The 24,840-nt window shown below is 38.3% G+C and overlaps 1 protein-coding gene across 1 annotated transcript in view; it reads left to right on the top strand.

Moving 5' to 3' along the window:
• PRMT3 (protein arginine methyltransferase 3) overlaps positions 1-24,840 on the top strand; it is a 60,996-nt gene that overhangs the window by 27,110 nt on the left and 9,046 nt on the right. Inside the window, exons 10-14 of the mRNA XM_051777282.1 lie at positions 2,368-2,446; positions 7,445-7,632; positions 11,377-11,463; positions 22,983-23,033; positions 23,221-23,308. Of these exons, the coding sequence (XP_051633242.1) occupies positions 2,368-2,446; positions 7,445-7,632; positions 11,377-11,463; positions 22,983-23,033; positions 23,221-23,308 (493 nt within the window). The remainder of the gene's footprint in view (positions 1-2,367; positions 2,447-7,444; positions 7,633-11,376; positions 11,464-22,982; positions 23,034-23,220; positions 23,309-24,840) is intronic.

Below are 24,840 nucleotides of genomic sequence, written 5' to 3' on the forward strand. Positions count from 1 at the left end.
ACTTGCAGGAAGGCTGTAATGAGTTCAGGGGACAATAGAACTGGGAGCTGGGGGAGAACCAACAGTGGAAAGGTCAGGGAAAGGATGGTGAGAATTTCTCTGTGTTTCTCATGAGGAAGGGTGTCTTCCAACTGTGCTTCTTGCACTTGGTTGGCACACATAGGTGATGGGCAGAAAGGAGGAAGTGAGGAGCTGATCCATAAAAGTGTGACTGACTCTTGCTGTTACTGACTCTTGCTGTTAACTAGTCTTAATGTATGTCCTAGAGGTTACACTTAAAATACGGTGAGAACAAATCATTTTCAGTTGAAGGCATCTAAAAATAATTCTTCCTAACTAAACATATTCTATTTTTAAAACTGTAAGAATAATACCATAAAAATTGTGGTTCCAATTCTGTGCTTTTGGCTTGCTGTAGGTATCAAATAATCTCTGCCTGGTGCAGGGTGAGCTCCTGGCCTTTTCAGCTGTTTAGCAAAGCTTACTAACAATCCTCTTACTCACAATGCAATAGTCTTTGTTCTGAGACTTATTCTAAAGACTTACAGAAGTTGGGCAGTACAGTGGAAGAACAGGCAACATTTGGAAGAAAAGCTTCCAGTGGAGCTCTGCCCTGTTACCACAAAGAAACGGCTTGAGAAGAGGACATGGCCATTATTTTCACACTATATTCTTGTTGAATACAAAGATGTCAAGTTTCTGGGGTTTCCAGTTTTGTTTTTGATCCTGAAGGCTGCAGGTAGTGACGTTTATGTGCAATTCTAAACTTGCAGCATTTTTTGTTCGAAGAGTCTTAGGCAAAATTAACATCCAAGGTGGCACAAACTTGAAGTAAATTTGGTGGTCTTAGCAGTGCAGTTTCATGAAGTTCTGTCTGTCTTCAGTAGAGTGTGATGATGACTTCAAAAATAAAAAATAAATTCAAAAAAATGACTACACAAATATGGGAGGGTAGGAAAAATGAAGGAAAATATCTTAGAATTGTTTAGGTTGGAATGGATCTCTGAGATCATTGAGTCTCCAGCCATTAACCTGGCACTGCCAAGCCCATCACTAACCATGTCCCCAAGTGCCACATCTACACGTCTTTTAAATACCTCCAGGGATGGTGACTCCACCACTGCTCTGGGCAGCCTGTTCCAGTGCTTAACAACCCTTTCAGTGAAGAAATTTTTCCTAATATCCAATCCGAAATTCCCTGGTGCAATTTCTTAGCTTTCCTTTGTTAGGTTACTGCTGACTGGGCTTGTAGGACTGCAGGTCTGGACTTCAGTTGTCCATTTTGTTCTTTCCTGATCAAGCCATATGGCTAATCTGTGTTTTAAGCAAAATGAGAATTAGGATGTTAAGTGAAAATTCAAAACCTGTGTTGGTATTTGTCTTAATTGATTTGATGTTGTAAGGATGTAGGTGAAATATGTTTACAGTATTGAGTTAAGAATAAGGATCATAGTCAAACTTGGAAGACAGGAAGGGTATAAAATCAGTAAATCTGTTGGGAAACAAAGGGCTGTATATCTCATAAATCTGCAGTTTATTTAAAAGTACTTGAGAAACTGGATATTTTCTATAAAATGCTAATTTTACTTAATACTGCTATGTGGGTTTTTTAATGTCTCAAATGTTTAAGGAACGTTTTTCTGTTTCAGAAAATGACTCACTCAAGCTTACAATGAGTTATTCTAAACACCAGTAGCAGTATGATTAACCTGCCAGAAAATTAATCCCAACACAAAAAAACCCCTGTGCAGATCTAATTCTAACCATTTTTATCCTGGAAATTTTTGTAAGTCCAGATGCTGCTAAATGATGTCAAACACCCAGAGAACCAATGTCTTTGGTACACAATTTATTTCCACCTGCCTTAGTGAGCATTGCCCAGGGTGATACAGGGCACCACGAGGTTGCAAATATGAAGTAGCAAAGATGCATTTGGTGTTTGTCTGACAATAAGTTTTAGTGTTACTAAAAGGGATTTTTTTTTTTTTAACCTCCCATTTATTACTAAAAAATCAATACATGCAGCTTTTCACTTGGTTGGAGTTGAATTTAATTTCTTTTGATGTTGTAGGACTCCTCTCCGGTAAATATTGGTGTAAATTGGATATGTATTGTCTATAGTTTATTAATTTAGTGTGTGCTACATCTCTAATTAATCCCAAACTACAGGTATGATACTTTATATAACTGAAGTTTGAAGTGACAATGCTGCTGTTGACAAACTCACCAGGTGCTGGCTCTTCTTGAGGCAAATGGGCATATAAAAAGTTCTTAAAATGTGTTGATAAAATCTATCTGTAGAGTCATTAAATAGGCTGCATAGGAAGTGTAATGATTTCTAAATTATTTCCCTTCTTCTATAAACAGGGTTATTTCCTTCTCTTTGAGTCAATGCTGGATTCTGTCATCTATGCAAAGGACAAGTACCTGGCAGAGGGAGGCTCAGGTTGGTGCTCAATTCTTTTAATAAATTTAGCTCTGGGGAGAAGCTAAATGAACTCAGAGACTTAGAGTAAGCTATGCATGGATGAGAAAGTTGCCAGTCTCAATGAAAAATGTTTTCATTAATATGAGCTTCAAGGCATTAATTTACTGTATGGGTAATAGAAGAACATTAGATGGGGTATCAAGGTCTCAAATTAATGGTGTTTTTAAGAATAGACAGGCTTATTTATTCTTAAGTACAGTCTGAATTTTTCCTCCCAAATTCTTCCCACACATGTGGGCATTTGTTTTCCACTCCCGAAATCCCAGTTTCTGCATAACTGTGAACGGAGGAAAATAAATACTGTCCTGTAGGATGTGATACTGTTTGAGTAAGCTACTATGGATTAGAGAAAAAATCAATAGGGTGTTTCTCTGGAGAGGAACGTTGTGGGGGAGGACACAGTTTCAAACACAAGAGACCACATGAAATAAGTAGTGGAATTAGACTGTTTCAGTTCAGCATGTTTATCCTGGTGGTAATATGCTCTTTTTCTTTATAGTTGGAGGATAAGGCTGTGACAAAAGGGTTTATTTTGAAGTAGTGTTCTTTTACCCATTTAAGTAGCTTAGACAGTGTCATCTGAAGCACTCTTTAAGTGTCAGTAAATATTAATTCTTCGTTTGATGCAGTTTTCTGCACAAGTTCTGCATGTGCTTTATTCCTTGTGCTTAATTCCTTTGTCAGTATTGTATTTCATATTGACCTTTTCAATCGTAGTCATCAGTCTGGGGTTTTTTTCCCCCTTTGTGCTAACCATGCACATAGTTTCACTACACTGACTTAATGATTGGATTAATGACTGTGTCACAGGGCTTGCTGCAGTGCTTCCCTTTGATTGCAGTGAGCTTTTGTACACTATAGAGTGGAGCCGAAAAAAGGGAGTTTGTGCAGTTGTTCAACATTTGGTCACAAAGCTGAATATACAGACAAGATATGTGTTAGAATATTTAGTAGCCACTTGAACAACATGACAGAGTAAGAGCTTTTTTTGTTTTCAGTAATGTAGAATAGTCCAGCCAGATCAGGAGCACACTGAGTGGTCTGTATGGATACATGCTGATAATTTTACATTGTGACGCAATTAAATTCAAGGACATTCCCTAAAATCATAAGGAATCATTTTGTATTTAGCTACTATTTCCAAAGCCTTCTGAAAAGGGCCAGAATTTTTTGACCTGTGTTGGAACTGTATTGATGGTAAGTTTGCTGTTGGTCTGTGACTCCCAAAGATTCCTTTGAGCAGACAGGATGTGCTGGCTCTGCAATACACTTACCCTTTGTGGTCTGAGAATGGTCTTGGGCCCTTCTTTGACTCTTCACAAAGCACACAGTGTTGTACAGGCACTCATTGGTAAGGCCAGATTTTAATTTTCGTTAACACTGTTTCATTAAGGTGCTTGCAGTTATTGCTCTGCTGCTAGCAGGTCTGGCAGGTCAATGGCTGTGTCCAGGATTTGTGAGAAAGCTGCTCAGCAATCAACTTAGCAACACAGACTCTCCTGCAGTGGAGATGAACAGCAGCAGAACTGTGGGCACATGCAAATTCAGATGAACCAAAACTAAGAGCTCACTCTGAGGTGAAGTCTCACCAGAAGAACTTCTAAATCTACTTAATTTTGTTTTAAGCCACTTGGTACTATTAGCCCAAGATCGTTATTACAGAGGTTTGAAAGCTGAAAAAAGCAACAGAAGCAGCTGTGACTTGGCCAGATCTCTCAGTGATTGAGCTGGCAGTAGAGTCCAAATTTCTAGATTTGTGTTCAGTCAGTCATATCGTCGTTACTTCAATTTAGCCTACTGGCATGTTGAAGTAGATTATGCCAAACTGTCTAGGGTAATGTGTACAGTATTTAATAGCTTTATTTGGGAACATAAAATTTTTGCTGCCCAGGACCCATCTGTTTGTTCTTTAGAGCTGTTGCTGGAGTATAGGGGTTTTCACACGCTTGATTTCAGCTCCCATTGGTGAGGGGTGACATGGGCAAGGAAGGTGCCATTCAGAACATAATATCGTTTGCTTGTTCACATCAAAACGATGGTGGTATTCACCCAGAGTTATTTCTGTGTATCTGGAGGATTGCTGCCTTACCCTTCAGCGTCCTGAAGTTTGTGAGGCAGTGCTGAGGGATAAAGGATTTCCCGTCATCTCCTGCTCACCACGTGAGCTGTTCCTGGTGACGGATGAGTTGTGGGCACCGAGTCGAGAAGGACACAGATGGTCAAAGCGATGAATCTGGGAGAGCTCTGAGGAGTGTGTGCTTCTGTCCAATCAGCATTTTGCTCATTTCACCTGCAAGGAGGAATAATTATTAAATTAAAGGCTGAATGAGGAAAAAAAAATGGCAAGTCTGTCAGGATTGCACAGGGAAGTGTTACAGGGCTGCAGAAGGAGCAGAGGATTTCCAAGGGAATTGAGGATAGTGGTGAAATGGCAAATGCGATTTATGCAGATGCTTTTAAACATTTACAAAACTCTACAATATTTTGATGATTAGGCTGATTTTAGATAACATTGCTTACATTTCCAGTCAAACCTCAGTATAGCATATGCTTCTGGATGTGAGTGGGGTTGTAAATTGAGAAGTTAATGTATCACTGCAGTCTTTACCTGAGCCCTGTTGGTGGAACACAGGTTTCTTTTTGTGAAGTCTGAACAGACACTGTCTACTTTTGTTGCTATTAATAGACTAAAGTAAAAATGCAGATTAGATTGGAGCATTTAGTGTTTACATTTGTCCTTGTTCTTGTGCACTTTGTACAATCGATCATGAGCTCCACTGCTGATTTAAGGATTTGCTGTATGAACAAAGAGATTTAATATAAACTGATTATGATCCAGTTCAAATATTTCATGCTTGATAGAGGTTGATTAACTTCTTTTCTGTTTACAGAATGTCCCAGAAATTAGAGCTAGTCTGAGAAAGGAAGATCATAAAGTATTTGATCACTTATTACTGTGGTTTTCATTTTTGTTGCACTGTTTCTAGTACGTAAGTGTCTTCTGTAAATAGGGACTGCCTATTTACAGACTGCCAGTCTTTTCATCTCTCTTCTCACCGTACCACTGCATCCTACTAAGTCTATTTCCCTGAAAAATAGTCCCTCAGAGGCTGTTCTCATTTGCTTTTGTTGTCCGTGTCACACTGTCTTTTAATTTTTGGAGCATCAGTGGTGGTTCTTGAAGGTTTGAAATGCTGTGAGGTAAAGCCAAGTGTGATGCAGTTGTTACACCAGGTAACAGCAGCATGAAAGCTTTGAGAATTAGACATCCCTTATTGATGGCTCCAGAATCTCCCTGCAAATACTCCTACCACCAGATGTTGATGTTTTGTGCTTGTGTGACAGCTGTCAGGTGTGCTGGAACCAAGGGATTTGTTTCAGACAAGGCAGTTGGAATGTCTTCCTGTTTGAATTCTCATCAAACTGCCTTTTTACTGCTGAGTTAATTGTAGGCTGTTCCTGGAGAAACCTCCTCAGGGTTCCTCAGTTGCAAAGTAGGGGTGATAATAGCCTACCAATAGGATTCCAATTGAAGCTTGCTGATATTTATTCATTCTGTTTTAAACAGTCAGAAAGTGAGAAAGATGACAGTGTGCTTACTTTCAAGTCTTTATATAACAAAAAAAAAGCTTCTTTAAAAAAACTATTCTCTATCATCAATATTTATAAGATTTATTTTGTTCAGGCTACAACTACTCTGGCTATATGAAAGGTCTTATTTCAATTTGTTGTTTCTATCTTCAGCATTGTACAGGGCAGGAGGTACTGCTTTTCTGACTTACCATGCCATACCAATGATGTCTCCATATCCATTTTGCTAAGCTATAATTTTAAACAGAGCAGAAGACAAAATTAATTTTACAGTTCACCAGATTTTGGGGAGGAAAAGAGAAACTTAGCTTCAGTTTTATTAACACTGCCACATTCATGTATTAATAAAAAATAAAATAAAATAAGGTGTTTGTTAGCAGGCGTTTTGCTCTGAAGCCAGATCAAGAATTCAGTGTATGTGGCTTTAGAGTCTTTAATACTTTTAAGAAAAAAACCATGGGAATGTCTTTGTGAAAAGAAGCCTTGCTAAATATAAATTGAGTTTCTTTTACTATTTGATAGTGCTACAGACAGCCATGTTCATAGCAGCTCTTCTTTGTGGGTTTTCCAATCATTTGAGATTGCCAAGAGGTTGACTGACTTTGTTGGCAGCTGTTGAAAAGGCAAATGTCAGTCTTCCACTACTGTTTGGAAAAGCTGTAAATAGTTACCTGCTCTGAAGATATTCCTGGGAGAAAGGAAGGCACAAATGTGAAGAATGATAGTGTAAGAATGATAGTTGTTATCCTAAAAGTGGGAGGGAGGGAGTTGATGAGGTTCTCTGCTGTCTGTTGGTTCACTTCCTACACTTCAGGTGCACACAGAAAAGTGGTTATTCTTTTCCAGTACCCAGAAATAATTTTTTAGGCTATAAGGCAAGTGTCAGCTAGAGCTGATAACAAAAAGGAATAAAACTCTTGAGTAAGAATATTTACTCTTTTCTGCAAGTAAGGTCTTTTCAAAGAGGTTTCTTGTTATTGCAAAGCCCTCACCTGAATTTTCCTTTTGAGTGTCTGCCTACAGTTATTAAATATATTTTAGATCAGTCTTTGTATAGAAGCCAGAATAGGATGTTCCAAATTATTTTCTTCAGACATCAAGTTTCTGATCATTTCCTTGCAGTAGGATTTCAACTACAAAGGTGTTTTGTCATGAATAGGAAATATTATTAAATTTTTGTGTCTAGTCTCCTCTGAGGACTAATGGAACTCTACAAAGTAAAGTGGCAGAAAAAGTGTCTTGTCCAAGAGCTAAAAAAATTTATTCTGTTTGTTCTTTTAAGATGTTAATCACTTAGAAAAGAAAAAAAAAAGTCCTCTTTATGTGTGTCTAAAATAAAATTTCACTACTCTCTTTCTTTTACAGTTTATCCTGACATTTGCACCATTAGTCTGGTAGCTGTTGGGGATATGAATAAACATATGGACAAGCTACTTTTCTGGGAAGATGTATATGGCTTCGACATGTCTTGTATGAAGAAAGCTGTAATTCCAGAAGCTGTTGTTGAGGTGCTGGATCCAAGCACACTGATATCTTCAACCAGTGTCATTAAGGTACCATACTACTTAATGAATAGTAGTCAGATTAGAAGTTTCCTTGGTTTATGGGGGAGGGGGGAAAAATGCAGGTGGCACACACAAACTTCAGCATCTTCAAAATGATACAAATGCAATAAGGTTCTTGCTGTTAAGACTGGAAGATTTGTATCAGTTGCTTTTTTTTTTTTACCAACTTTGAGCTTTTAATAGTCTTCCCTTGTTTAAGTTGTTCTGTCCAATGTTTTCTTCTATCCAACCCCAAATTAACTTGCATTTTAGTAGGTTACAAGTTGTGGAACTGGAATGTAAACTGTAATATAGTCTCTTCTTTTACTTTGCTTCCCTCTTCACTCAGTGTACTGAGCAAAGGGGCTTCTTATCTATTTCTGTGTTAAGATAGCTGGTGTTACAGGTCCTTTGGACCATCACTCACTATCACCCAAAGCTTCATCCAGCCAAATAACCAGGGCTGAAAGAGCAGTAATTCCTACAGTACTTCCTGAATTATTTATGCCTGCTTTTCTGTCCTGTCTCTTGTAAGGCAGTGTTATGATGAGGAATAGCAGCAAAGTTGGTAGTGATTCATATGAGAGAACATCTACATGTTCCAGAGCACTGACTAGTTTGAACTTGTGGTGGACTTTGTGATTAGTAATAGTTTGAACAGCTCAGATCAATTGAGAGAAGGGCTATTCTAGACCAAGAAATTTTGCCACAATGGTATTCTAATTATTGTTCATATAGTTACTTTTCTACTATAAAGCACTCAAAGCAGTAATATTACTGCCCTCAGTGGGAATTACCTGTTTAGTAAGGAGGTAATTTCTGTTTAAATGTATTGAAACAGGGGAGGTGCAGCTTAGTTGTAAGTATATCCAAGTGCAAGTTACTTAAGCTTTTCTTGTCTGTGTTTTTATTACAGGGAAGATTTAAAGGTATTAGGTTTTTTAAACTGGGTATTCAAATAAAGGAAGTGCTGAGACTCAGTTGATGAAATACACTTTATAGTCCTGTCATAGTAGGGAAGGTAAATTCCAGCCTTAGTGAATGAGTGTGCACGAAACAAAGGTACTGAGGTCGAGAATCTAAGTAGTAACTGTTTGCCATTTGACAGGTTTGGTGGTGCAATGAGCGAGTGATCAGTTTGTTAGGCAAACAAATAAATTAAAACAACATATCAACCTGAAGAGTGTTGATAACAATAACTGTAGTTAAATATGTCCAATGCAGTTTATAAACCATGGTCATTTCAGAAGCAAAATGCTTTACTAGTAATAGTGCACACATGTCTCTTTGTAATACATATGCTGTTCATGAGAAGTCACTGTCCAGCTCAGAGGTATGGGCTTAGCAAATTTTATCATCATGCAGCCTGTAGCATAACTGTTAATGGCTTTATGCTCATTCGTTCTCATTAGCCATCATGGTTTTTAAAATAGCTCAAAATCAATGCATGTGTTTGTTTGCTGGAGTTTCAATGCAAAGTAGTAAAATTGATGAGTTGAGCAACAATGGCATTATAGGTAAATTGTTTGAATCAATAGCCATTCCGCAGAACAAATGGACTATATTTTGTAGGGTAAGTTTAAAAATGTTCCAATTTATCATTATGATTATTGCAGAAGATACTTTGGTGTGTTTGTTCAGATCAGGTGCTGCTTGTTTTATATAGTTCATAAGGTAACTTTTCTGGAAGCAAAACATTCCCTAAGAAAGATGAGGCAGTGTGAAGAATCATAGAAAGCTTTGGATTAAAGCTCATCCAGTCCCACCCCCTGCCATGGGCAGGGACACCTTCCACTAGCCCAGGTTGCTCACAGCCCCATCCAACCTGGCCTTGGACACTTCTGGGGATGGGGCAGCCACAGCTTCTCTGGGCAACCTGTGCCAGGGCCTCCCCACCCTCAGGTGCAGCACTTTGCACTTGGTCTTGTTAAACCTCATGAGAGGCCCAATTCTGTAGCTTGTCCAGGCCCCTCTGGGCACACCTGTCCTCCAGGTGTGTCACCTGCACCGCTCAGCTTACTGAGGGGGAACTCAGTTTCTTGCTCTTGGGGATTACCAGCTCTTGTGCACTATGGGAGACTTCCTTAAATACATGCCAGCTCTGAACACTCCCTTTCCTAAAGTTCAGGGGCTTAGCTTTACCCCTTACCTGACCCATATCCCTTGGGACTGCGTATTCCACCAGTGCATGATCACTGCAGCCCAGGCTGCCTCCAGTCTTGATGTCCCCAGTTAGTTTGCCTACGTTGGTGACCATCAGTATCCCATTCCCTCTGATAGGGCTGTCTGTTTTTTGGCTCAGAAAGTTATCCCCCATGCATTCCAGGAGTCTCCTGGATTGCCTACATATATGCTTTTAACTTTAGTAGTATATGATATTTTTGGATAAAGCATTTTTAACTGAGTATGTAAACTAATGAACAGAGAAAAGATCTGGTGGAATTGTTATGAACAGCTGAAAACTGAAGCTTATTCTTCTATGAAAGCTCTGATTTCAGATAGATATAAAAGTAAAAAATTAGACTATCGAAATGAAAGTTACAATTTGTGCAGTGCAAAATCCTGCAGAGGGGAAGGAAGAATAACCCCAGCAGAGGCTGGGGGCCTACTGGCTGGAAAGCAGCTTTGCAGAGAGGAATTTGGGTTAACATCAAGTGGACCATGAGCCAGCAAAACACACCTTTGTGGCAAAGTCAACAACCAGCAGCCTCCTAGACTGCGTTAGGAAGAAGACTTAGGACCAGCAGCTCAAGAGAGATGCATCTTCTCTTGCACCCCAGGGAGCTGGCTGTACCCCAGGGAGGTGAATTCTGTAGTGCTGTGTCCAACCCTGAGTTCCCCAATGCAAGAGTGAGGTGACTGTCCTGGAGTGAGTCTGAAGACTGCAAAGGTGGTGAAGGGGCTGGAGCATCTCTGATGTGGGGAGAGGTGGAAAGAGCTGGAATTGTTTTGTGTGGAGAAGACTCAGGGGAAATTTTACCAATGTGTGTAAATTCCTGGTGGTGGTGGTGAATACAGGAGGTGAGGCCAGACTCAGACTCATTGCAGCAGTGCTCAGGGGCAGGACAAGAAGCAATGGGCACAGATTGATCTCCAGGCAGTTACCTTTAAAGATTAGGAAACACTTTTACTGTGAGGACATTTGAGCAGTGGTACAGCATGCCCAGAGATCTTGCTGAGTCTCTATCCTTGGAGATTTTCAGAAGCTGTTTGGACATGGTCCTGAGCAACCTGCTGTAGCTGACCCTGTTTTGAGCAGGGCAGTGGACTTAGTGATCTCCTAAGGTCCCTTTCAACCTCAGTTATTCTATGATCAATACAAAACCAGTCTGGGAAATTGAAAAAGGCCAGCTTTAACCCATATCAGTGTCATACTGTAGTTCACTATGCGACTGCAGGAACAAGGGGTAAAACAGGTAAAGGTGCCTGTGGAAGCTACTTACACTCAACAACGGGTAGCTGTCACCAAGGAGCAACTTCCCTTTCCTCATTCCCTGAACAGAATGTGTCTAGTTTCATACCACTGCTAGTCAGTGTCTGGTTATTTGGGCACGTGAGGAAAAGGAGTTAGAGGTATTTTGTCACATGGAATTAGATGGTTTGTAAGTCTCTCCCATTTTTGGAGAGCTGAATTAGTATTGCCCTATAAAAGTTGTCCTATTGCAGGAGCGACTGAACAACCTTCATCCAAAGGGAGATCTTAATTGACATTAATCACTGTTACTGACAGAATTTTATTCTTCTTTTTGACAGCATATCGACTGTAATACTGCATCCTCTCCAGACTTGGAATTCTCTTCAGATTTCACCCTGAGCATTACAATGAGCACAAAGTGCACGGTAAGACAGTTTTAGTTTCTTCATATATGGTCAGTATTGCACTGGACTGAGAGACAATGCACTAATTATGCTTCATTTATCATCAGTCCTTGCCTTGAAACATTCATTTCTGCAGTATAGAGGTGTCAAATAAGCCCTTTCTGTAAAGAGAGATGGATATAAAACTCCAGTGATAGTGTTACAGGATAATAGAGGTGGATGAGGAGAGGGAAAGGTAAGGAGCTGTAGCATTAGAATCATTCTGTTTTGTTCTCTAGCCCATTTTCTGAAGTACAAGTTTTCTGTTCAGACATGTTGTTTCCCCTGTGCTCAAGAGTGATGCAGTCACTGCTCTCAGAAGAGCTTTTCTGAGTTTAGTAAAAATGTGAAAAACAAAGTAGAAATGGGAAAGGTGTAGATTGTAGCTAGTGTGTTGAACACCCAGCAGTTCATATGGCACAGAGAACTTCTCCAACAGGGAGGTTCATGAACTTTGGATGTGAAAGCTGGGGGGAACAAATACAGCATTAGGTTCAGAATCTGATAACCAGGGTTTTTACTATATATGTTTTATTTATTGTATGCAAGTTAGTATTTGCATTTTATGTAAATTATTGTGACTTAGTTCAACAGAACACTAATTCTAGAAAGGGTGTGGAATTCGGTTGGAGGGGAGTTGTAATTACAGTGAGCACAAACTATTCATCTTAGTTTTACAGATTATGCTGCATTAAATAGAGTGAAGAATCTCAGCAAACCTAAATGTGATATCACTCAATTGAGTTTTTGTCTATCAGACACTAGTCAGTGTGAAAAGAAAGAAAAGAAGAAAGAAAGTTTTCAATCTGAGCTTTAGAATTAAATGAAAACTCTGTACTAGGGCATATTTCAAACACTTCTTTGAAGTTGTGCCGACATTGTTCAGTATGAATTCCCATAAATACACATTCATTCTATGACATTTCTTCATTCAGTATCTGGTAGTTATGAGAAAATGGAGAAACACTGATTTTTTTTTTTTTATTGATGAAACATGTCCCTCTTTTTCTTCAAGGGCTCATGCAATTTGTGTTGTGTATTTTGTGTTACATTTTTGAAGTATGAGTCAGGGAAGATACCTAAATATTTTTATTTAACATACTTCATTGGGAGGGTGTGAGTGACTTCTGAAATAAAGATGTTAGGAATGTGTTTAAAGCTAAAATAAATTAGGTATTCCAACATGAACATTTAGAAGTGTTTAGATTGATGCCTCTGTGAGGATACCTTTATGACTTGACTTAGTTTTGGTGCACAACTTGCTTCTTTTGGTGGAATAAGTGATAAAAGTATCAATTAGAAGGATTTTTGTCCTGCCATTAGGCAGGACAGTTGGGATAAAGATGAGGTACAGATGACAAAGTCTGGTGTTAGCTTGGCTAAGTAATGCATTGAGTTTTTAAACACTACATTATAAGCAAAGGCAGGATGGCCTAGTTTTTATAGATTTTTATTGTCTCAGTAATTTGCTTTTATATTCAATGCAGATTATAAATGCTTTCTGTAATTTATTAAAATATCCTCCTCAAATTTGACAAAAGTTTGCATTAGGCTCTGAGATCTGTAGTAAAAACTAAACTTTTTGCAGTCTAGTGTATTGTGAAACTCTTGCTGGAGTTTCATGCTTAGCTTTAAGTCACATCTCAGTTACCACCCTAAAATGGTGATTGTTGGCTAATATTTATTATACTGTGATTAAGTCTGCCTGAACTGGTTTATTTGGATTTGCACGTGTATAAGAAGAAGAGATGCAGACTTCCTCTGATACACACACAAAAAATATGTTTCTGTATGATGTAAACCACTTAAGCTGATAAGAAAGTCTTGGATACCTACATCAAACAAAGGAATTCCTATTTTTGGATGAGTCTAGGTGTTAGTCCATGCTGCTGCATTTGCCAGTGTTTTTGCTAAGAGCCTGCATAAGAGTTTGTTGGTGTCCTAAAGTGAAATTTTCCCCTGTATATAGTTTAAATCATTGTTATAATTTTGAATTAGCAGATGCGTACAAATACTTCATATTTATTTGTCAATTGTCACCAAATTAAGTAAAGACACAGTAACATCTTGGGTTTTATTAAATGGAAATCTGCGTGTTTTATTGTGCATACACAAAAAAAACCCCTCCTGTTTTTAGTTGTCATCAACCCATGGGATAATTCTAGTTGCCTCAAGGCAGGGTCAGATTTGACTTGAGATCAAACTCCACTGCAGCCCTGGTTTGATTTTCTTAATATGGCCACATTTAAATAACTGATTCAACAGAAATCTTCGCAAAATCTTGGCCATCTTTGATGTTTGGGTGAAGTAAAATAGCTTATTTTATAAATACTGTTTTTCCCAGCACCACACTCTTACGGAAACTTCATTTCTCTTCTGTGATTCTGTGGTATCATTGACTTATAAATCAAGATGTATACCTGCATTTTATGACTTCCAGGGAGAAGGGGAGGGAAGTGGGGGAAGAGCAGTGTTTCTGAAATTTTGCAGCAAATGCAGGTTCTAAAAAATGATCATAATGCTGTAAAGTATTTTGCACTTCATCATTTAGGTTTATTGACACTTTGAGTGAAATTTCCAGTCTTTCTGTGATGGATTGTAGAAGTTTAGTTGAGAGTTGACAGTTCATCCATCATATCAGGCTGCCTAACCTTGCAGTAAATGAACAATAAAAGTCCATTATTTATGTTGAGAATTTTTGAGGAGATGCTTTAAGATTGCAATTTGTCCTTTGAAAAATAATATTTAATGTTTTTCTTGTTTGCTTAAGTGTTTTGTTTTTCTATTGGCTTTTCATTTTCTGCACAAAAAGAGAAAGTTGCTTATATTTCCCCACAATCCTATGGTTTTGTACTTGTCTCTTATGATTTCTGCAGGTTTGTGTTAAAATGTTTGAAATACAAACATTTTAAAATATTTTTGTTTTATTTACAATAAAATATTCCACAAAAATGGCAATTTGGAAATCCATCCTTGTATGCTTGTGTATATCTGGGTTTTTTAAACTCACAACCTAAAGTTCATTTCAAAGCAGCTTTTTCTCAACCATGGAAGTGTGGAAACAGATTTGGTTGTCTTATTCATTGTTACCATCAACAGCAAAACTAATATCAGACCAGTGTTACCATGAGAAACAGAACCAAACAAGTGGAAAACTTGGGTGCACATTGATCTGTTAATTGTTCTGGGGATCCTATTGCAGATCAGCATAAGGTAGACATTCTTACATTGAAACGTGTCAGCAGCACAGAATGAATGCAGGGTTGCTGTTGCTAAACTTGTTTTTGCAGCAGCTTTGCACTGATGGGAAGTAATTTAGCAAGTATTCAGAGAAAAGAGTTATGGGCTCTTTTTTATGAGTTGGAGTATGTAACATAATGGTTTCAGAGCTGAACGTTGAGCTGACAGCCCTGGAGGCAATGGCCACAGAAGTGTCTGTGGCTTCCTCCCATCAACCTGTATGCAGGGCTATGGTAGCAGGACAGTAAGTTGTAAAAGCTGGCAGGAATCAGAACCATAATGCAGTTTTTTTACCAGCTCATTGTCACGTTTGCTCTGACTACGACTTGGAACACCTCCAGGATCCCTCAGGCAGGAGAGGCTGCACTTCACATTTCTGTGGCAAAATCACAGAATGGTTTGGGTTGGAAGGGACTCAAAAGGTCATCTTGTTCCAACCCCCCTGCCATGGGCAGGGATGCCACCCACTGGATCAGGTTGCCCAGAGCCCCATCCAACCTGGCCTTGGACACTTCCAGGGATGGGGCATCCACAGCTTCTCTGGGCAACCTGTGCCAGGGCCCCACCACCCTCGCAGTAGGAATTTTTTCCTAGTACCTAATCTAAATCTCTCCTCTTTTAGTTTAAAACCCCCTTGTCCTATCATTACCTGCACATGTAAAAAGATGTTAAATTCCTCTAAAATCTGTCCTTGGTTTTTCCTCAGTAGACAATAGGCTGACTGTTTTCTGGTTGTGAAGACATGAAGCCCAGACGGCTTGAGCTTGTGTGAAACAGGAAAGCTAGGCAGTTCACAAAACCCAAGGGCATAGCACTGGCACATTGATCTATCTGTCCTCCCACCTATAAATTATTTGAAATTACTCTCATACTTTGTATGACCAAAAAAAGGACCTATCAGAGTATTAAGCTGTGCTTGTAAGAGATCAGCCTCATGTCTTGCTGTAGGTGCATCTTGAGTGTATTGCAGATGATCCTGCAATGTATCGAGTCATATCCTTAAAAATGCTTAAGGCTCTAAATAGCTTTTTCTTCCAGATGTTCAAGAAATTATCAAGTCTTCAAGAAAAAAAATCCTAATGAACTTGAAAATATGAAATGATTGAGCAAAAAAAGAGTATTTTAAATGTGACCTTCTGTGTGATGCTCAGTCTTTCAAAAGTTATGGGGGGGTTTAGTTATGGCTTTTTTCAGAGCACATATTGTTTCTGTTAATTTTTCCTTTATTCCTGGCATGGTTTGCCACAAAGCAGTCTCTTCCAGCATTAATTTTATTTATCAGTATTAGCTTTCAAAGATTGAAGATTTTCAAAGCATGGAACGATTGCATGGAATCATTATATGAAAACATTCCAAAGCACTTTTTTGCAAACTGACTTGATTTCAGTCTTACAAACATAATGGCCAAAAAAAAATTTAATTAGGCTGCAAAAGTGCATTTTGCTGGTAAAGAGCTAAGGTTTGTCACTGCTGATTTTAATGAGACATCTGGCTAATATCAGTCAGTAGATGCTGCTAGAAAAATACTCCATTAATTGTATTCCAAGTTGATCACTGTGTGAGCTTTTGAGATAAAATATAATGGTGATTACCCTCAGTATAGAAATCAATTGACAAACTTTCTCTTTTGTTTGCGAGCATTTCCCCTGTGAGTCCATCGAGGTTGATCTTTCCTAGCTGAATAACAATATCCCCTAAGAGGAAAATGGCAGTATCTCTTCATTGCTCCCAGGAGATGTTGTCAAAGAGCAGGGGATGTGTATAAAAAGTGGGAGGGAGGAAGGGGATGAAAGAAGGATAATGAACCAGAGGACGTGACTGATGTATTAAAACCTTCAGGAAGGAAATGGAAGTTAAGGTGACTAGAGAAAATTATTCTGAATAAATTCTTCTTAAATGTTAAGATAGTTTCATTTCTTAACATCCAGTCATCCACTTTGGAGCCAACAATAAGTATTAACATAGGAGTCTTTGGTTCTCACACTTGGTGAGAAACTGAATTTTTTAAGCTAGAAGTTTAACCACAGTTAAACAGACCTTGAATGCCTGATTTCTGAGTAAAGGAAATACTACTCCACCATGTTACAAAGCAGGATTTCTCCTTCTCGTTTATTATCTGTAGCCTCCTCTGCAGTGAGCTCCAGATTCTTAATCTTTAAAACACAAAATTATTGGGTTTTAATAGCCAGGGATTTCTTTTCCCTGTGATAAAAACGCAGCAACTCTGCTGCATGGACGACAAACATTCCATCTCCATGCTTGGATAAACTCCATCAAAAGCACATTATCTCCCACTTCTGTGGCCAGCTGTCTAATTGTATTTGTTGTAGCCACTCACTGTTGGAACATGATACTACTGAAGAGCAAGAATGATAAATTACTCACTGTAGGTGATAGTGATGATGATAATTTTTAATTTCCTTGCTCCTAAGTGAATTGGTAAGGTTGCCTTTGAGTTCTCACAAGGAAACAAGCAGTCTCATTTGTTTTGTCCTGTTAAAATGCTGCATGCACAGCCTGCCATTTTCTTTAGGAAAAAAAGCCTTTGTGTCAGATATATTTGAATTAAAATTTAGACTCTTTTTCCCATTTCAGCCAAGGGCTCTAAGTGGAAGACTATAAATTATATGTACTAATACTAATTTATTACATATGTTAAGGCTTTTTGTGACTTTAATATATTTGGTGCATGTTATGTGAATAAATGGGGAGAAAAATAGTCTCGAAATTATTTATCCATGGGGGAAGAAATAGGTTGAAGAGAAGTGAATCTTACTTGGGAGGATGTGCTTAATTTACAGGATTTTCCTGTTTGCATGAACACCTTAGGAACCCTCAGTGATAGATGAAGACCTTAAGCTGCACGAGCTCTCCATCAAAATGTGGGTTTGACAAAATCAGGTAGAAGTTAGTGGCTGCTGTTTTAATTTCAGGAATCTTTTATTCTTAGTTGAGTGAGCTTTTTGTTGAACCTTTCTGGGATGTTGCTTTGCAGTGTCAGTAATCTATTTCTATTTCTAAATGTTTCCTTTGTTCTTTATTACACGTTCTTAGTCGCCTGGGTAAATATATTGACTTTCTTTTGGAGTTGGAGTTTTTGTCCTCATAGCTCAGCTTTTCTCCTGGCAAGTTATTGGAGAAGAGGAAGAATAATATTTTGGTAGTGTTTCCTAATATTTAACATCCTTTGAGATTAGAGCATATGTCAGGCTGGAGCTGTAGTTATTTATTACCAGTTTAGAAGTCATTATTTTTGTTTTCCTCTTTCATGGTATTCAAGAGACTGCCACTTGAAAGATTTTTCCAGAGCAGGTTTAAGTTCTCACTGATTAGTTTTTGGTGAAGTTGTAAATGAGCTGTCAAAGGTGGAGCAAAAAGATGAGGGAAGTTACAGTAGGAGAAATAACTGTTGTCATTATGCTTAAAAAAAAAAACCAACCAAGAAGAAAAAGAAACAAAGTCAGTAGTTGTAAAACATCATCTAGAATTTATGGGGGAGTTATTTGCATGTTCTTTTTCTTTAGTTTGACTTCTTGTAAAAAAAGATGTCACCTTTAATGAAAATCTGGCCAGCCCTATATTTCATTTTAATACACTTGTGTCTGTGATTGCTTCTAGTGTGCCAGTGAAGTGATTTTTGTTTTCATCATATTTTGCTGCATATGATAAATTATACAACAAGAGGGGAGGACTTAATCTTCCTTCAAGCTGTAAACATTGGAGATCTTAGTTTGTAGTATTGCATATTTAATAGATGTACGTGATTATTATGGCTACTGCAGTTTGTGGTAGCGTTCAAAAGTGAAATGAAAAGAAAATATTTCGAACTTCACTTTTACAGAATTATTTCTCTGAAATGCACTTGAAAATAAAACATGTATTGTGCATTTTGGCATAAAGCCACCAACAAGTAATGAATGAAAAAAGAGAAGAAGCTAAGATGTGAGGGAAGATATAAACTCCTTAAAAGAAGATAGTAAGTAACCAAACCCACAATTTTATAGTAGTTTATTATTATCAAGTATTTCAACTTTGATTTGTGTTGGTTTTTAGATTTGTAAGATTTTGTTTTTATTAAATATACAAGACTACTGACTGTAGATAAAATTGTGGAAAACATCATCTGCATGTACTTTACTTCAGACCCTTTTTTCCCTTTTCCCAGTACATTTATGTGGGGTACCAGATCATTTCTGGAGGGGTGCAGTGCTTACACTAATACACCTTAAAAGTGATAGTGATTGTTTTGTTTTAGGGGTTTTTTGAGTGTGTTGAAACAGACTTCTTAGTGCTGCCAGACATTTTAGTTTTGCACAGCTCTTTCAAGGAGAGCACCAGACATGAGCTCAGCTGGTTGGAGCGTGGTGCTGATAATGCCAAGGTTGCAGGTTCCATCCTTGTATGGGCTGTTCACATAAGAGTTGGACTCGATGATCCTCATGGGCCCCTTCCAACTCAGGGTATTCTGTGATTCCTGCTGCTTCATGTAGAAGCAGAAATTCTAATGCTTTATAGAAAGCTTTTTGCGAAACACTGAGAGGACAAATAATAAAGCATTACACCTTTGTATCCTTCAATACTTTTCCAGAGGCATTAAATGGTGGAATCGTGTAAGTTGGAAAAGATCTTTGAGTCCAGCCATTCCCCCAGCACTGCCAAGTCCAGCACTAAACCATGTTCCCAGGTGCCACATTCACATGACTTTTAAATCCCTCCAGGAATGGTGACTCCACTCCTTCCCTGGGCAGTCTGTTCCACATGTAATCTAACACATGAAATCTTCCATGTGAAATCAAAAAGAGGAAAAGAAGAAGGTAGTTAATGTAGGCTGGAGTTACTGGGAGGCTTTAGCATAGACTTGAGCTTACTCTTATTCCCTCAGTATCTGCAAAGAACTGTGTTTCTGTTGAACTGCAGGTTTAAACTTTTTTAGTTTCTTATATTACAGGGTCAGCCATAGGCTGGGTGCATCAAAGTGGGATATATTTATTCTGTGCTTTTTCACTCTCTGTGTTTTCTCAACTGCAGTTGGGTTGTAGACAAATTTTGCAAGTAGTCAGTAACTACTGGGTTTGGTGTTAGATTTCTTTAATGTGAGGGAAGAGATTGCTATGTGGAGATTAAACATAGTGTTGGTAAGTGATGGCAGGTTGCCTAAAAACATTTGTTAAAAGCAAATTGCGTAGTTGTAACCAATTTCACGAAGAAAATCATCAAACCAAGTGTTTGGTTCTTTTAGCTGGCTCAAAACCATTTTGAAAATGTATTAATGAAAGATACTCATTAGACTTCTCAATTGCAATATGTGTTCTTACAGTTAGTTTTCAAAACATCATTCAAACTCTCTCCTCTATGTATTTAACTTAAAATATATGACTTCTGTTTTGCTATGTAGGACTGTGTAGGTTACCTGTTGACACAACTCACTGGAGTACATGTTTTGATTTTGGGATGCCTCCACTGCCCAGTTTTAACTGACAGAATTTTGGGAAATGCCTGAAGCTGTTCACAGGAGCTTATCCTTAGGAACTTGAGTAATAATATTTTTCTATGTTTTCTTTCTTTTGGCTCAACAATTATTTCACTATTCTATACTGAAGGACATTATCCATTTTAGAACATAACAAAAAGAAATGAATGTATCAGTGTAGAACTCTTGCTCTCTGTAATCCCTGGACCTCTGATTAAGGTGGTCTTTATGATGTAATAATTACTGTTACTACCTCTTGATTAGAGACTCAAAGTCAGTGGTTCGGGTTATTTCAGATAGAGAAACTTGTTACTATGAAGTGGTTATTTATCCTAGTCATTTACAGAAGATACAAGGCCTGTTTCCCTGAACACCGGAGGCAGCAGGGGACAGTTTTGCTTGTAACTGAGTTTCTTTGCAACCCGAGCTTGTCCCCAAAAAATAGTAGTGTGGGGAAGTTTTCTCAGGGTAGCATATAGGGTGTTTCTGTTACCTCTTGTTACCAAGTGTATAGATCCTTGACTGTGGTCTGTCTGCTTGGAGCTTTTAGCTTTTTGATCCAAGATGTGGCTTGATAGTCTTGTTTTCTCTGGAAACCAGATTTTTTCTCCTCGATGTATTTTTGTTGTCACAACCTTGTTTTCCTGATCTTATCTTAGTGATCTTATCTTAGGTCTTATTTGTAAGCATACCAGCAGTATTGACCTGATGATGGAAAAATATTTTTATGGCTTAGTAGATCTCTGACTAATGTCCAGAAAACATTGTGCATCAATAAAAGTAGTCTGATGGGTCAATAAAACTTTGTCAAAACCTTCTCAATCTTTACTCAAAAAGGCATATTAGAGGCAAGGCTGTAATTCTCTTGGGAATGAGATTCTCAGCACTGAGTGATAGGACTTTACTGAAGGACTGGAAGAGTCACTGTTTATACTGTCTGATGCTCATTTGTCTTGAAGATCTGTTACTGTCTCCATAGTTATTTTTTTTTTTTAACTCTTTGGCCAGATTAGAATTTGGAACTTACCAGGCTTCTCTGGAGTGCTCTTGGTCTCAAAGCTAACATAGGTGCTTTAGCATTGTTTTACTGCTTTAACACATTGTATTCTCCACTGTGTTGGTGAAATCTGTTCTGGGTTTAGACTAGAGAGGAAAAAACCAGAATGGCCTAGCTGTTATTCAGATTATATATTTCATAATGATAAAACCCTATACCCCTTAATTTTGTAAGCACATTTGACTTTCTTTTTCCTTCACAATCTATGTGTGAATCTATATGAAGAGCACGCTACAGGACTCATCCTTTTAGCTATTCAGAACAACCAGTTTCCTAATCTTGGAGTAGGAGAGAAATACTGGTGCGGTGAGAGGGAGGTTATAATAGGTGGTTTTCAGTGGGTTTTCATGCCACAGGCTTTCCATCATTGAATTGGTACATATTTTGTTTGAGTGCACCACAGCTGACCTGGGGAGAATCCCTCCCTCCCTTCCATGACAGGGATGCAGGGAGTCCCCAGCTGAGTAACTTTAACACAGCTGTGGTTGCAGTTACTCAAAAGCTCTATTCTGGGTCATTTCTCCAGGCTGTCATGTAATAGAAAAGCACAGCTGCCTTGGGCCCAGGGTCTGAGGTGCTTTAACCTTTCTCATGTGACAGCAGAAAGCAAATAAAGGTGAGCGTGGACAGGATTTCAGGGGTGAAACTGGAGTGGATGCTCTTTTATTAGCATCTTCCAGTTTATTTGAATACTTTGGATTTCTGGGACTCCCACAAGGCTTTTTTTGTCAAAAAAGCAGTCCAGCATTAAAAGACTGTGTAACTAAAATTGTGGGTGCACTGCTTTGTATGTGAATATTTTGTATCTCTTGGATATTGGAAGAAATTCTTCCCTCTGAGGGTGGTGAGGCTGTGGTGCAGAGAAGCTGTGGCTGCTCCATCCCTGGGAGTGTTCAAAGCCATGTTCGGTGGGACTTGGAGCAACCTCGCCTAGTGGAAGGTGTCCCTGCCCATGGCAGGGGGTTGGAACTGGGTGATTTTTAAGGTCCCTTCCAACCCAGACCATTCTGTGATTTCTTTTCCTCTTCAAACTGGAAATCCCAGTGCTGAATTAGGCACTGAAGAGAAAGGCTCTTCTTGAGGTTAGGAGTGGGATGGCAGGAGGGACAGAGGAGGAATCCTATGGAGAGTTACAGTTAGAACCTATTAGCTATTGGAAAGGCCAGCAGGAAGCATTTATGAATCTTTTTCCTTATCTATGTGTGTAGTAGAGGAAGAAAAATATTCCCTGCCTGGTTGTGCTCTGCCTCTGTTCACAGGGAGCTTCTGTGGAAAAAACTGTTCAGCTACAGAAGGAGTGAAATTTGTCATGCAATTCCCTCATAATGTGTGTGTGTTTACTGAGGGTCCTGGGAGCCCTACAGGGCAAGGACTGAGTTTTATGCTTGTGGGTTTGCACATCGGAAAGGCTGTTTTCTGATGTATGGTTCTAGTTGCAGTTAGATGTGTGGGTTATTTTGGAAGCTTACGCTAAAATTTGATATGTAGTAAAATGCAGTTACAGTGGGCTGAATATTCTCAAGTAGAGCAAAGGTGTGATGGCAGCTTATTTTTTTTGCCTTGTGCTTTCAAGCATGCTAGAAATCCTAAATATAAGCTTGTTCCTCTTGGTAAATGCTTGGAAAGGAGTAGAAATTCCCATAGATATATATATATAATCATAGATTTTTTTCCTGAGTGTCATTATTATTCCTTTACCGTATTTACGTTTTCCTTTTTTTTTTTTTTTTATAGGCAGTTGCTGGTTACTTTGATATATTTTTTGAGAAGAACTGTCACAACAAGGTATTTGGGGTTATGCATTTTGAAAATGTCTCTGATGGTGTATTTTTTTTCTGCCTCAAGGTGTTTGGCAGAGAATCTGTTTTGCTGTAGCAAAGACTTCATATTCGTGTGTGTTTGGTGAATGATTGATGTGGTGTGATATCAAAAAGGTTGTTCTTAATCAAACTCTTGAACTCTTCCATTGCAGGTCTCGTTTTCCACTGGTCCCCAGTGTACCAAAACACACTGGAAACAGACAGTTTTTCTCCTGGAGAAACCAATTCCTGTAGAAGCAGGTATATTTAAATTCAGTTCTAGTGCAACAACGGTTGTGTTACACTGCTGTTACCATTAAATTTACACCTGAAATACTTTAAAAACTATAGAAGTGTTAAAAAGAACTAGTAAATAAATATTTCAGCTACTGTTGAAGAAATTTTTTTGTCTCAGCAAAGCACTGAAGGTATCTATCTGTACAAAATTAATGTTAAAACCACTCATAAATGTATGCATAAGTATGTAAGTGGGCATATATCTTCTGCTTGTATAGCTCCATACTGTAACTTTGGTGAAAGAACTTCTATATCAAAGCATTTATGAGGCAGAAAAATGTAAGACAAGTACACTGCTATTAATAGTCTCCTAATTTTAACATTGCTAATATTCCAAAGTATCAGATTGGTCAAGTGATTGCACAGTATTTTCCTTAGCAGTCCTGAACTATGCTGTATTTGTCAAATGCATCATGAATATACACGTGGCTTGTACCTGCCCCTGTGGGATTCCTCTGTAAATTGAAAACAATTTTAAAGAACTCACAACCATGAACTTGATCCATTTGAAGTATCGAATATGTTAGTTTGGTACACTGTAAATTTTTATGAAATGGTTAGTACTGTAATAAGTTTCACCTGGAATTTGATGCAAGTAAAAAGTTTTTTGTTGTCATTAGGGATAACGTAACATTCAGATAATAAATTGCTGAAGTAAGGTTTTGAAGACTAAAGCAATGCTTGTTAGTGGTTTTAATTAATTCTATTTGGAAAGTCTTAAATGTACATTTTTATACAAGTAGTCAAATATTTCTTGCTTTATAGGCACAAGTATATTCATGACCATCATAGAATAGCAGGTCAAGAATTAAAAGTCTTGGCCTTGTATTTCTATAGAACTTTTTTGTAGACTCTCCATAATCTTTCTGTGATCAAAGGAAGTGGTTACATTTTTATGCTGTTATTTTATTTTTGTCCACTTAGCAACTAGATATTTACTCACCACTGTTGAACTCTTATGCAGTGGTGAATTAGTCATCTTTGAGGGCCATTTTTCTTTACAGACTAGCAGGACCAAGGGAGGAACTCAGAATGGGGCTCATTTCTGCTGGTGGGTTAATGAACTCATGGTAATACATGGCCCTGACCTGAACAGTTTATAAATAGATCAGACATATTGGGGGGAAAGCATGCAAAAAGTTATGTGGATGCTGCATAAACACTTGAGGTCAAAAGGCTTAGAGGTGCTATAGAGAAGTATTGACATAGATGGAATATTATCTCTTTTAACATACCTAATGATCAATATACAGTGGTGAGAGCAGCATCTGCACTCAATTAAACTGCTTTTACAGTTGCTTCTTCCAGCTGTCAGCCATGGCAACCAGGAGCTTCCTTCCTAAAGGCACTGTGGTCAGTGTTATCTGACAAATCATTTCTGTCTTTCATGCTTCTACTTTATATTCTTAAATAATTTTTATCTGCAATTTCTTTGGCCCTGTCACTTCTAGGGGTGCAACTGTGCCTTGGTGCATTTGTACTTGGCTTGTGTTCTC

This window comes from Manacus candei, unplaced genomic scaffold (genome assembly GCF_025592945.1).
Source record: "Manacus candei isolate 608988 ecotype Guabito, Panama unplaced genomic scaffold, ASM2559294v1 h1tg000009l, whole genome shotgun sequence".
Classification (NCBI taxonomy): Eukaryota; Metazoa; Chordata; class Aves; order Passeriformes; family Pipridae; genus Manacus; species Manacus candei.